Here is an 11,397-nt window from a genome sequence, read left to right as displayed (position 1 = left end):
GTCCTGTCAAGTTTCATAGTTTGTGCTGAAGTTTTTTGGCATTGACTGGATGGGTATAATTCCAGTAGTGAGGTCAGCAGCAAAGCTCACGCATACGCAATAGGAACGAAGTGTCATCAGCAGCTGGGTTACAGAACACAGTGAGCTGGGGCATGAACTGGACTTATCCCCACTGCTGTTGTGGCCATTTGCTGCTGAAAGCTTCATCTGCTGCTAAAATGTGTCCCCCTTCTCAGAGCCTTGGTTTCTGGATTTGCTGGAATAAGATGTGATTGCTTGGTTTTTGATTTGGGTTTGTCAGTTTGGGTTTTTTTTGGTTTTTTGTTTTTTGTTTTTTTTGTTTTTGTTTTGTTTTGTTTTTGTCAGCCTGTTCTCTACTTCCTTCTGATGGAAGCTTTTCCTGTTATGCTGCTGTTTAATGAAGAAGCCTCTCTGTTTCTGGAAGATCTGTAGAATTGAATTAAACGGATTAGAAGAATAAGCTAGAAAAATTTAGATATTGAGGTTTATTCTTGAAAGTATAGTACAGCGAAGCCTGCTTTTTCTTTTGCTGTTCTTTTCTTTTCAATTTTTATGATTCTTTCACCTATAGCAACATTGAAGTTTCATCTGTTTTCTCCAAAGTTAGTGGGACAGGCAGTTACATGTGAAGTCATACTTCTGGGATGTTGCAGGAGTATACCACAGGGATCAGCAAGTCTCTGATATGGTAAGAAGATCATGATTTTGCAGGTAATACAGGATTAGCATTGTTCACACTTAATGTAAGAGAGATGATCTGGATCTGTGTCTGTCTGGGAGACTCTTTTGCTTCTAATTTCTGTGGTGTCATTCCTGGCTTGTATTCAGTAAAGTGCAGGTGAGCATATGGAACATGTGTGACCTCCCACTCTGCTCTGGTGCAGCAACCAAGGTTGCTTCAGGTATTTAAAGGTTGTTCCCCCTGCTGGGAATGTGGAGACTTTAGTCAGGAGCTCACTGTATCTTCCTGATCTGATTTACATTGTGTTTGTAGCAGACCTTATCCATGATTATGAGCAGTGGGCGCTGATTTGTGCCTTGATGTTTGTGGCTGTGGAACTTACTGAAATGATGCTGAAAATACTGTGAAATCTTTCTTAAAAACTATTCCCAAATGTACCCTCTGTGCCTGGTTCAGCAGCCCTTGGCAGCACAGCTGGGATTTTGGAGCTGATGGTCTCAGTGATGCTCCTGTGAGGACTCTGAAGTGGTGTTTGAAAACAAGCAAGGTGTTCTCACAGCCTGAGAGGTGACTGCTATTTTCTTTGTAACCTCAATTTTCCTGGAAGCTTGATGCCAGACATGGTTTCTAGATAATAAATCCCGGTGGGTGCATAGTTTCCAAGGCTGTGCTGTTTATAAGCCCTGTTTATAAGTTTCCCTGCTTCTCTTTGACACATGTGGGTAATAGGGATCACCACATTCAAACAGCTTTTCCCCAGAGCAGCGGCGCAGCAGTGCTGGTGCTGCCCAGCCTTGGGCTGTGTTGCTGGGTGTCCCTGAGCTGAGCCATGCTCATGAACCCTCTTTTTGGAGAAGGTATCACTCTGCTTTTGTGGGTGTTACAGGGTGTGGGCTCACGTGAGTGGGGGCCAGGCAGAGGGGAACAGACGGGTGCTGTGTCATGGAACTTTGGGCTGGACACTGCTTGGCTTCATATGGGCATGCAGATAGCCAAGTGCTCACAGTAGGACTTGAGTGATTCTCTGCTCATCTGGAAGTTCAATATTCTTATTGAAACCCACAGTTTAAGTCCATTTTTGGGCAAGGATTTAATCATGGATGACTGTAGTGTATTGTCATACTGTTAGAATTTATTTATTTTGTAAAGCAAAGTTCCACATCTCTCCTAATGTGCTGTGAAATACTGTGCAGGAGAGCTGTGGGTGGACAAGATGAGATTAAGTGAAGTGGGTGATGAGGGGCTGGAAGCTTCAAGTCCTTTACTGGGGCAAGTTTGATTTCCTGAACCCCAGGGCTTAATTCTGCCATCATGTAACTTGTGCAGTTCCTCTGAAGTCCATGAGAAAGAAGATTGTGTGAGATTGCTTTCCCAGTCTTTGAGTTGCTGGTGTAATGTACTTCCACATCATTATGATACAGCAGTAAAACAGTGTAGCTGTTAATGGAAGTGGAGAAAATGAAAGCAGCAGTACTGGGGTGTTGCTGCTCACCTTTGCGCTGGACTGTGAGAACTTTTTTCCAAGGCTTCATAAGCACATGTGCTGTTTTATTATTTGTTAAGCAATTTGATAATGTACCTGTAGCCTTGCATCTTCAATCTACTTTTATACTTTTAAATTTTGTGATTGTAGACTCTGTTGCTAAATTCATGTATATTAAAAGCATCCACTACTACTACTATGTTCATCAAATGCCTTTCCCAGATCAGGAGCATTGGAAACATCTTTCACTAAAGGGAAGTCAGCTCTGGGTAGACTTAGACACATGTGATGGCTTTGAGATGATCACAGCCACTGTGGTTTGGTGACAAATGTTTGCATGTGTTCAGGTGTAATATAGTTTTAGGTGCTATTGGTGCATTCAAAACGAGTTTCTAATCCTTTTCAGTGTTCACATGCATATGTGTGTTAAAAATACAGCATACAGTCAGTTGAAACAATAGTTTTCCAATTTTTAAAGCATATGGAAAACCTCTAAACCAAACACAAGCAAGTTGTAAGCACACAAACAGCTGTCTAGGCAGAAGCTGCTGCAAGACATGTACAGCAGGACTGATACTACTACTGAACTCTGGTTTCATTAAATATTATGTCAGAAGGAAAAAATGAAAAGTATTTGAAATTTAAGCCTGAGTCATGTGGCTGCAAACGTCTGAAGTCTTACAGCCCGGTGTTTTGGCACTATGTAGCTTCAGGATATCTTTCAAGGCATTAGAATTTTTGCACTCGCTTGCTGCTATGACTTTACAGCAGTCAGGAATCTTTAAAACAAAGCCTTGTGATTCCAGGAGGCTCATCTGGCACCACTTAGCTCAGGCAGTTATTTTTTTTCTACATTATCTATTCTTTGTAGAATATGAATGGCTCTAGAAAAATGTTAAGTTTGGGAAGCATTCTATGACCAAAAGAAAATCAAAATCAGTGAGTGCCTTGTGGAAAGCCCCCTGAGAAATCATCTTCAGAGTTCATTTATAGTATAGTACTAGTTTCTGTTAATGAAACTGCCAGCCTTTTTGATGACCAAGAAAAAAAAAAAAATTAAGCAGTGATTTCCTTGAAGAAAGGCAAACTGAAGCATTCAGTGTAAGTAGTGCAGAATTTTAAGTGCCTGTTTCAGATTCTGTGTGTCCCTGGTGTCATCCAACAGGACAGGACAGTCAGCAGTGGTGTGCCCAGATGTTACCATTTCCTTCCAGGCACAGCTGTGTTCTTAGCAGACACGCCTTGGGTTGGTGTTGAGTTGTTGGGCTGTGTCCTCACCCTTACAGCACTACTTTTTTGATGTGGCTCTGTGCAGGCAAGAGGAGAATCTGATTACCAAGAGACAAGTAAATGTGTAGCTGAAAAGTCCCTTTAAACAATGTTTAGTCCTTAAAATATTTTTTCCCTCATAGTGCTTTCATGTATAGTAATTGAACTTATTTGCACTTCATATAATAGCTGGAAAAGTTACAGGTGACAGTGTTAAGTCTTCTGAGCTGTTTCTGATTATATGTATCAGAACTCTTTGACCAGTGGTGTTAAATGTGGGTGAAGTGTCCTGAGAAAACCTAATATTTCATGATTTGTTTTTCCTGCTGAAATACTGAAAATATGGAGTGGCAAATATAAATATTTGCACAGAATCTGAAGGAAAAAGAAAAAGTTGTGTATTGCCAGTATTTAATATTCTTTTAATGATGTTGCTTCAATGAAATTACACATAGCCTCAGAGTGACTAAGTTGGTCTTGTGCTGACACCTTGGCAGTTTGGTGATGACTTCTGGAGTGTTGGTCTTTGAAAAACCTCCTTAAGTGTTTTTGTTGGGACCATTTAAATAAATGTCCCTTTCACAGATTAATGGCTGGTTTTGCTTCCAGGCAATGTGAGCAGGAATACTTCTAACCTGAGTCGCTTCTTATGAGTTTTGCTGAGAGAGCTGTGCTGCTAGCGCAGTGCTGCTGGGTTTGGGATAGCACTGGGGCAGAGTCCTTGCACCATCAGCCTTTGTGGCCTTGTGTGTTATGCCAGACAATTTTCAAATGTCTGGTCACATAAAATAATTTTCTCAAGATATATTTGATGGGAGCTGCCAAGAACATTGAGAGCAGATAGAAAAGTAATCAAGTGTCCCAAAGCTCAGATTTGTGGCCACCTCTTTCTTCCCATTCCAAGCTTCCTCTGGGTTTGAGAGATGGTTGTTCCTTCCATCTCATGTGAAGCTTGCAGAATGACTCTGGAGTAAGTTTACAAGTCTTCAGCTGGCTGTATTCAGCTTTGTTCAGGGTCAGTCTTTTCCAGAGAGTTTTACCTGGTGGACTGCGCTCTTGTGAAAACTCACCCACTGGTGAGGTGGAGTGTCTAGAGAGGAGAACTGATGGTCAGTCTGGTCCCACTGGTGAAGTAGCTCCTCTGAAGATCCTGCAGTGGGATCTCATCCAAGCTTCATTGGGGTCAGTACCAACCTTGAGCCTGGTGACTCAAGAGCAGAGCAGGAAGCCCATCCATTGGACTGTTACAGGAGATCCAGAGGGTTTGTGCGGTCTCATTTAAAATGAACAGTTCTCTGCTATGGAGCTTCCTGAGTAATTCTGCTGGCTGGGAGGCAGGATAAGAGGAATTATACCAGGAGAAATATCTGTTATTATTCATCAAAACTGTCCCATCCAAATTAGTACGCTGAACTTGGTTTCTAGTGTCATGTTAAGGAATTTTGTCCTTGGTTTTCTAGTATTCCCTTCTTCTGGGGAGAGGAGCACTGGGAATTGTTATGGTGTCCTGGTTGTTCTGGCTTTGGCTTTGAGCTAGAGAGTGAAAAGACAAGCAGCAAAATTGTTAGAAAAAAATACATCAGACTTCAAAAACAGAGTTTTAATCCTTTTTCCCCTCATTTGAGGTTATTTATTTAACTGAACCTTTTTCCCCGATTTTAGCTTTTCCATATGACATTTATTATATTTTTTCTGGTTTTTGACCAGAAAAGTACCTTTTGGAGCTTAAGCAAACACCAGTTGGCAGCTCCCTGAGCTGCCTGGTTGTCAGGGCATAGTGTGGACCTCTGTCCCAGCTCGCTGCACAGTGTGTCAGCAGAAGACAGCAGTGAATTTTTTTCATCTTTCAGAAAATTGTCAGCTTAAGCATTTTTCTTTTTTCCCTAGTCCATGGGAATTTTCTGTGCCTGACTATAAATTTGAATCAGAAAATGTAGAAGCTTGAATCCTGTCCCAGTGCTTTTAAGAAGGAGCCTGTACAGCAGAGATCTGTACAGGCTTCAGTTTTCACAGCTGTGCTCTGTTGTTTGGATTAGAATTAGAAGGAAGGATATTTTGAAAATTTTATGTCGGCCCTCTTGATAGTGTGGCTGAAAGAGCCTATTGAGCTTGGTACTGTGTGTTTGAGAAAATCCTGATAGTAAAGACAGATTTGGTGCCTCCTGCTAGAACGAACTGCTGGAGGGATGTGCAGTGCTGCTGAAGAGTGCTGGGTGCTTGGTTTTTCTGGTAGGTAACAAAGAAAAAAAACGCATCTGATTTCTAAGGCACCCAAAGTCCCGAGATGCTCCAGCCAAAGACAAAGCATAGGGACTGGTCAGGCCTTGAGCTGGGTTTAGGTTCACCCTTGCTGAGCTGGGAACTGTGGATTTGTGGCCGTGGCTCCCTTCAGGCTGTGCTGCGCTGCCATCGGCAGTGCTGCCTGTTGGGATGATGGGGGAGGTGGAACCCTCTCTGTCACATTCTTGTTGATGGAGCATCAGTGCTGAAGGCTGCAGAAGGGATGTTACTTTCTATGAGATTGGACAGTTCACTTTGATAGAGTGTTAATTCACTGAGATGTAGGCATGCAGCCTTATCTCGGTGTGTAGGGATAGGCCTTTGAATCCATTAACTTTTATCTTGCCATTTGAGATGGCAATGTAACTTTTCTGTGGTTTATAAGGAATGCTAGGAAGCATTTGTTTGTGACTGACTTGTTTTGATCTGGTGTTTAGAGGCTCTTTTATCATGAAAGAGCCTGAAGCTTGGTGCTGAGACATGTAACATTTTCAAAGGGCAATGTTTTAATCTTGTACCTCTAAAATACAGAGTTGCTATAGAAGGAGTTCAACAATTTGAAAGGTTACAGAAGCTCAGGTGGGTTCTGCTGTTGCCTTTTCCCACAGATGTGTGTTGCAACAGTCTTTTTTTTTTTCCTTGTAGCTTTTGAGGTAATTTGTGACTCCTTGCACCTGCCCTTCACAGTCCTGCAACTTCTGGCTTGGGAACAGGAGTTTTCAGGATTTAATCTGCTGTGAAGACTTGTGGTTTTGTTTTCCTCAATGGCCATCACACATGGAGTTCAAATAATTTCTGTGGGGGGTGTCCAGTGGGAAGTGGGGAAATTTCCTGGTGTAGGAAATAGCTCTGTCAGAAATAGCAGTCTTACTGCAGGGTCTGCCAAGGCACAGGGAAGCCTATCTGGGCATTATGGCCAGCCTGAAGCTAATATCTAAATGAATGAGCTGACTTCCTTTTGTAATCAAGGGTAGTGAAAAGCTCTGGCACTTCAAGACAGTGAAAAATATTCACTTATTCTAGTAATAAATTCTAGTTAGTGCTTAATAATTCTTTTCCTGAAGCCGTTCTCCATTTAAGTCCTGCTCACATTTAAAATGCTGACAAGTTTCAGGCTATAGAAGTGGTGGAGCTCATCGCCCCTAAGGAAAAGTCACATTTGAAGAGAAGCTGAGCTGCAAGTGTGAGCTGAAATGAGTCATGGACGATCTTCAACTGGAAAGAGACATTCAGAGCTGCAGCTTAGAGTTTTCACCCCTGTGACTAGACAAGCTTGAGAGGTTTTCTGAGCCTGGGACTGCGCTCCAGCAGGGCAGAGCAGGGTCCAGCTGAAATCTGTATAGATTAAGGTATCTACGTGTGTTTGTCAGACAGACAGAATATAAGGAGGCTTTGGATGAAGTTAAGTGCTATATAGTGATGTAGAGCTTCTGAGTGTAGGAGGAGCAGGTTATCAGCTGGGGACTTGAGAGGTCCATGAGCAGCCTGGCATGGCCCGGGATCCACATCTGCAGAAATCTTGCAGATTTAAAATAACTCACTTATTCAGAAATAACTCACTTCTGGTTGGTTTAAATTACTTTCAGCGTGTATTAATGCTTCTTTTTAAAAGTTGAGTATTTTATTTCTCTGTATCAGAAATTATTCATGCTGCTGATGTGATAATTGAAAAATAGCCAGATGCAGTGAGTGGCACTGACCAGGGAAATGCCCTTATCTTAGATTTGCTGCACTGGTTCTGAAAGTAACAGCCTGACCTTTCATTCCTCTGTTATGGTCTGAGGGTGTTTGTACATGGATGTGGAGCTTCCCAAGATAAACACAGTGAATGTGATTTGGCATTTAAATCACTAATGTCATACCAAGCTAGAGAGTTTCAGAAGCCATTAATGTCTACGAGAGATGTTATTTTGTTCACTTGGGGATAAACTTTGTCCCTGTCTATATGTGGGTTTTGGTCCAAATTTGGATTTAGAGAATGTTGGTATAAATCAAAGTCCCAATACTAATGCCAGTGGAGTTACCCTATGTTTCTTTTTTTATAAAAAAAGAAGAGAAGAAGCCCATGTGGTTTTTTTTAAGGTCCAAATTTTACTTGATTTTTTTTTTCTTTCTTTTTTTTGTTTTTTTAAGAGTAGCTATATGAGACAAGACTTAATGTCTAAGAGAGCTGAATTAAATGTTTCTGTATGACTCTTTTTGGAAAGTGTGTGCTGTTGAGGTCATCCTGGACCAGGCCCTAATGCTGTTTGGATAAGGGGCTGCTCTGTGTCCGCCAGAGGAACGTCTGTCACGAAGTGAGCGCACTGCCTGCTTGCTTGGGGCTGGGGCAAAAACCACTTTAGAGAATACTTATGGACATGTTAATAAGCCTTGCAGTCACCCAGTTCCTCCTCTCTGTGGGGGGAAAAAGGGATTGTGGGTCCCTTGCAGAAGGGTGGGAGCAGGGCTGTGGTAGCTGCCTGACAGTGGGATCAGAGCATCACCAGCCCTGGTGCTCCATGGTGGCTGCAGTTATTGCCCAGCACAGCCAGGAGCCTGACACACCTTCAGAGACTCACAAAATATTTTCTGTTTTCAGCCAAAACCTGTATTTCTTATTTGTAGATCCAGTCTGTTTCTGAGATCTTATTTTCACATTTTCTTGTGAAAACGTCATGTATTTGTTTCTTCAAAGGGTGAGAAATGCCCACTTTGCTTTTTATTTTTTTTCAGTGCTTCTCAGGAACAAGCAAATATTTCTTATCCAGCAGCCATCATTACAAAACTGAAGTTTAAAGAGCAGTCTGTCTCATCCTATGAAAAGAAAGCATAGATTAACAACTTGTTGGAAACACAAGTCCATACATATGCAGTCATATTCTTCCTCATTTACCAAAAATCTATCTGTCGATTTTTAATTTTTTTTTTTCTTAATTTTTAAACACTTTTCTGGGAGGTTTTTAAATCTGGTCTCCACTGAGCTCTGTAACTTGGTGTTTACTTTAAAATGACCTTACGCTGCCGTGCCAGCGCCTTATGTGACTTCCCATGCTGGTTGTAAATTAATGGAAGTTTGAGGAGTTCTAGATAGCAATGTTAGTTGCTGCTAACGATTCCAGCTGTGCTGCAGAGCCCTCTGTGCAGTGTTTTTGGCTGTGCAGTGCAGTTTCCAGAAAAGTTAGTCTTTGTAGTATTGCAGTTAGTAGGTGTCATCAGGCAGCAGCTGTATAAGATAGAGTTTTATTAAAGCCCTTGAATTGGAACTCTCTGGCTGAAGGAGCAGGTAAGGGCTCCCTTTGCAATGCCAGTGGGATGGACTGGGCAGGGAGGGAACAGAGCTGTTGGGAGCTCTCCAGGGGAAGTGGGGACTATTTTGTAACAGGAACAAACTGACACAGCACAATTTGTCCATCTATTGGAGGTGGGGAGGAATGACTTTCAAGCATATTGTCACCTCCTAAATGTAATCAGTTTTTCCACTGGGAAGAAGATGATTTCAGTGCCAGCAATGCCAAGGTGACTGGATCCTGTGTCCTGGATGGTGACATTCCCTGGTGAACAGAGCTGCCTGCAGCAGAGTAGCAGCCCTTGCTTTGCCTGGGTGATTCACGATACTTGGCATTGTTGTTGCACTCTTTGTCCCTTCTGATTCTTCCTGAGTATGGGTATGAACTGGGAACAGAGATGGATAAATCCAGATCTCCAGTGGAACAGGGAGTTGAGCTGGCAGTGCACACTATTCTATAGAAATATGCTGTAATCTTGCCCTCTAAGTTCTCATGTATGCAGTAGTTTGTACAGGTCCAGCCTTGGAACAAGGCTTTGGAGAAGTCTGGAGGCAGATGCCCAAGACTGCCATGACACTGAGTGCCTGCTGTGATAGATCTGACCAGGAGCTAAGGAGCTCCGTAGTGAGAGCTTGTGCTTTAAATGCTGTGTGGGGACTTGCTGCTGCGGCTGCTTGAAGCCTTACTGCACACTGCCTAAAGATCCAGGGTTTGCTTTAGGAAACACTTAATGCTGCTCTGCTTTGTACACCTGGAGGTCAAAAGGGAATGTGGTTTTTCTAGCTAATCGTCGTCTCTTGCCAGCTAATTGTAAGTAAAATAAAAAGAGAAAGCATGGAGTCTGGCCAGTGCTTAGTAACGTCTGAACCAACAAGTCTAATGCGGTGTTACTTTTCTGAGTTAACTTTATTGAACTTCTGTGGGAGTTTGAAGTTTCACCCTGAGAAGCTTGTAGCTGTTGTTCTTTTGGGTTTCTTTTGGGGTTTTTTTTGTTTGTTTTTCTGAAAACTAGTGGGTCAATATAAAGAATTACTTTGGACACTGGGTGTGAGATGGCTAAAAAGGATAATAGTTGTTGCTACCAGCACTTATATCATAGATACTCCATGGAAGTTAACAGTAAAGGGTCTAATGGGTAGGATGGTCACTTACAGGGGTCATATTTACAAAGGTCTGGAGTATATATCTCTGCACCCAGGCAATGTTTGCTGCTGGAGGGATGTGTCCTCATTTAGACCTGATCCAGGATCAGCAGGGCACTTTGGATGTTGGGGGGCCTGCCCACTCCTGCTGTGCCAGTGAGCAGTTTCTTGATTTTTCTCCCTTGTCTGTTTTGCCCTCTTCTGCTAGAGCAGCCAGGCCTCGGATGCTGTGTGTCCATTTGCTGAGATGCAGTATGGACAAAGGCTGGGTCCTTGCCTGAGGAGCTGAAGAGTTACAAGGGGAGCAAAATGATGTCAGTTTCCAATGTCCATGATTCAATTAACATCTTCTTAACCCCGTGTTAATGTCTAACAACATGTGGTGACTAGTATAAATATTTATTCTTGGTATGTAGCTAGCAGATATATGGTAGGATTAATGCTAAATTGTTAGTACGCAGTTTAAGTAAAATCAGTTTGTCAGTCTGCTTCCTTTTGTGTTTTGTTGTTTTGTTTTGGTTTTTTTTTTAATTGGCAAGAAAATCCACAAACAGGGTTCAGATGGCTAGAGCCTCTAGAATCTCATTATCTTAATTGAAAACTGTCACCCTTTGACATTCATAAATTATTTAGCTAGTACATGATTTAGTCACTGGGGAGAAATGGAATTGACTGTTAGAACCATCCCTCACTTCTAGATGCTAATGATAAACTACAGCCCACAGCTCTGAAGAATTAATAGCTCTTGCTTTAGAACAATATTTTTGTATACTGGAACATCTCAATTCCATTATATTTGGTAACATTTCATTCTGGAATACCTGCACTTAGAAAATACTGGAAAGTGTTGAAAGGACATTTTCTATTGTTGCTGTTTAGCTTTTTACGCCCTGCAGATGTGTTGCCAGTACTCTGCATTTTCTTCTTTAAAAAAAAATCAAACCGTTTTGTTTATGTTGACCTTTCCTCACTCACCGGAGGAAATAAGTTGTTTAGACAATGTGTGGGGATTAGCTGTGTAATGAACTACCACAGTAAACAAGTAATTAATTCTCATCAAAACATATACTGTGCTCTGTGCCTCGGTTTTATGGTGTCTTCTGGAAAAGAAAATATTTTTGTGTCTAAGAAGCATTTCCTACCCTGTGACTAGCTTAAAAGAAACAGCTTGAAAATGTTTCCTGGCTGGAGGAAAGGATTGGTACATTCAGTTTGCCATTGTGGTTAACATCACTTTGTGTTTTTCTAGGA

General features: G+C 41.9%; 1 protein-coding gene across 1 annotated transcript in view; it reads left to right on the top strand.

Moving 5' to 3' along the window:
• The first annotated feature begins 526 nt into the window (after positions 1–526).
• The window catches only part of PID1 (phosphotyrosine interaction domain containing 1), an 81,172-nt gene continuing 70,301 nt past the window's right edge, over positions 527–11,397 (top strand). The window contains exon 1 of the mRNA XM_015638349.3: positions 527–709. Within this exon, the coding sequence (XP_015493835.1) occupies positions 707–709 (3 nt within the window). The 5' untranslated portion in view covers positions 527–706. The remainder of the gene's footprint in view (positions 710–11,397) is intronic.

The sequence above is a fragment of the Parus major genome, chromosome 9 (assembly GCF_001522545.3).
Source record: "Parus major isolate Abel chromosome 9, Parus_major1.1, whole genome shotgun sequence".
Taxonomy (NCBI): domain Eukaryota; kingdom Metazoa; phylum Chordata; class Aves; order Passeriformes; family Paridae; genus Parus; species Parus major.
This window is presented reverse-complemented; position numbering and strand designations above follow the sequence as displayed.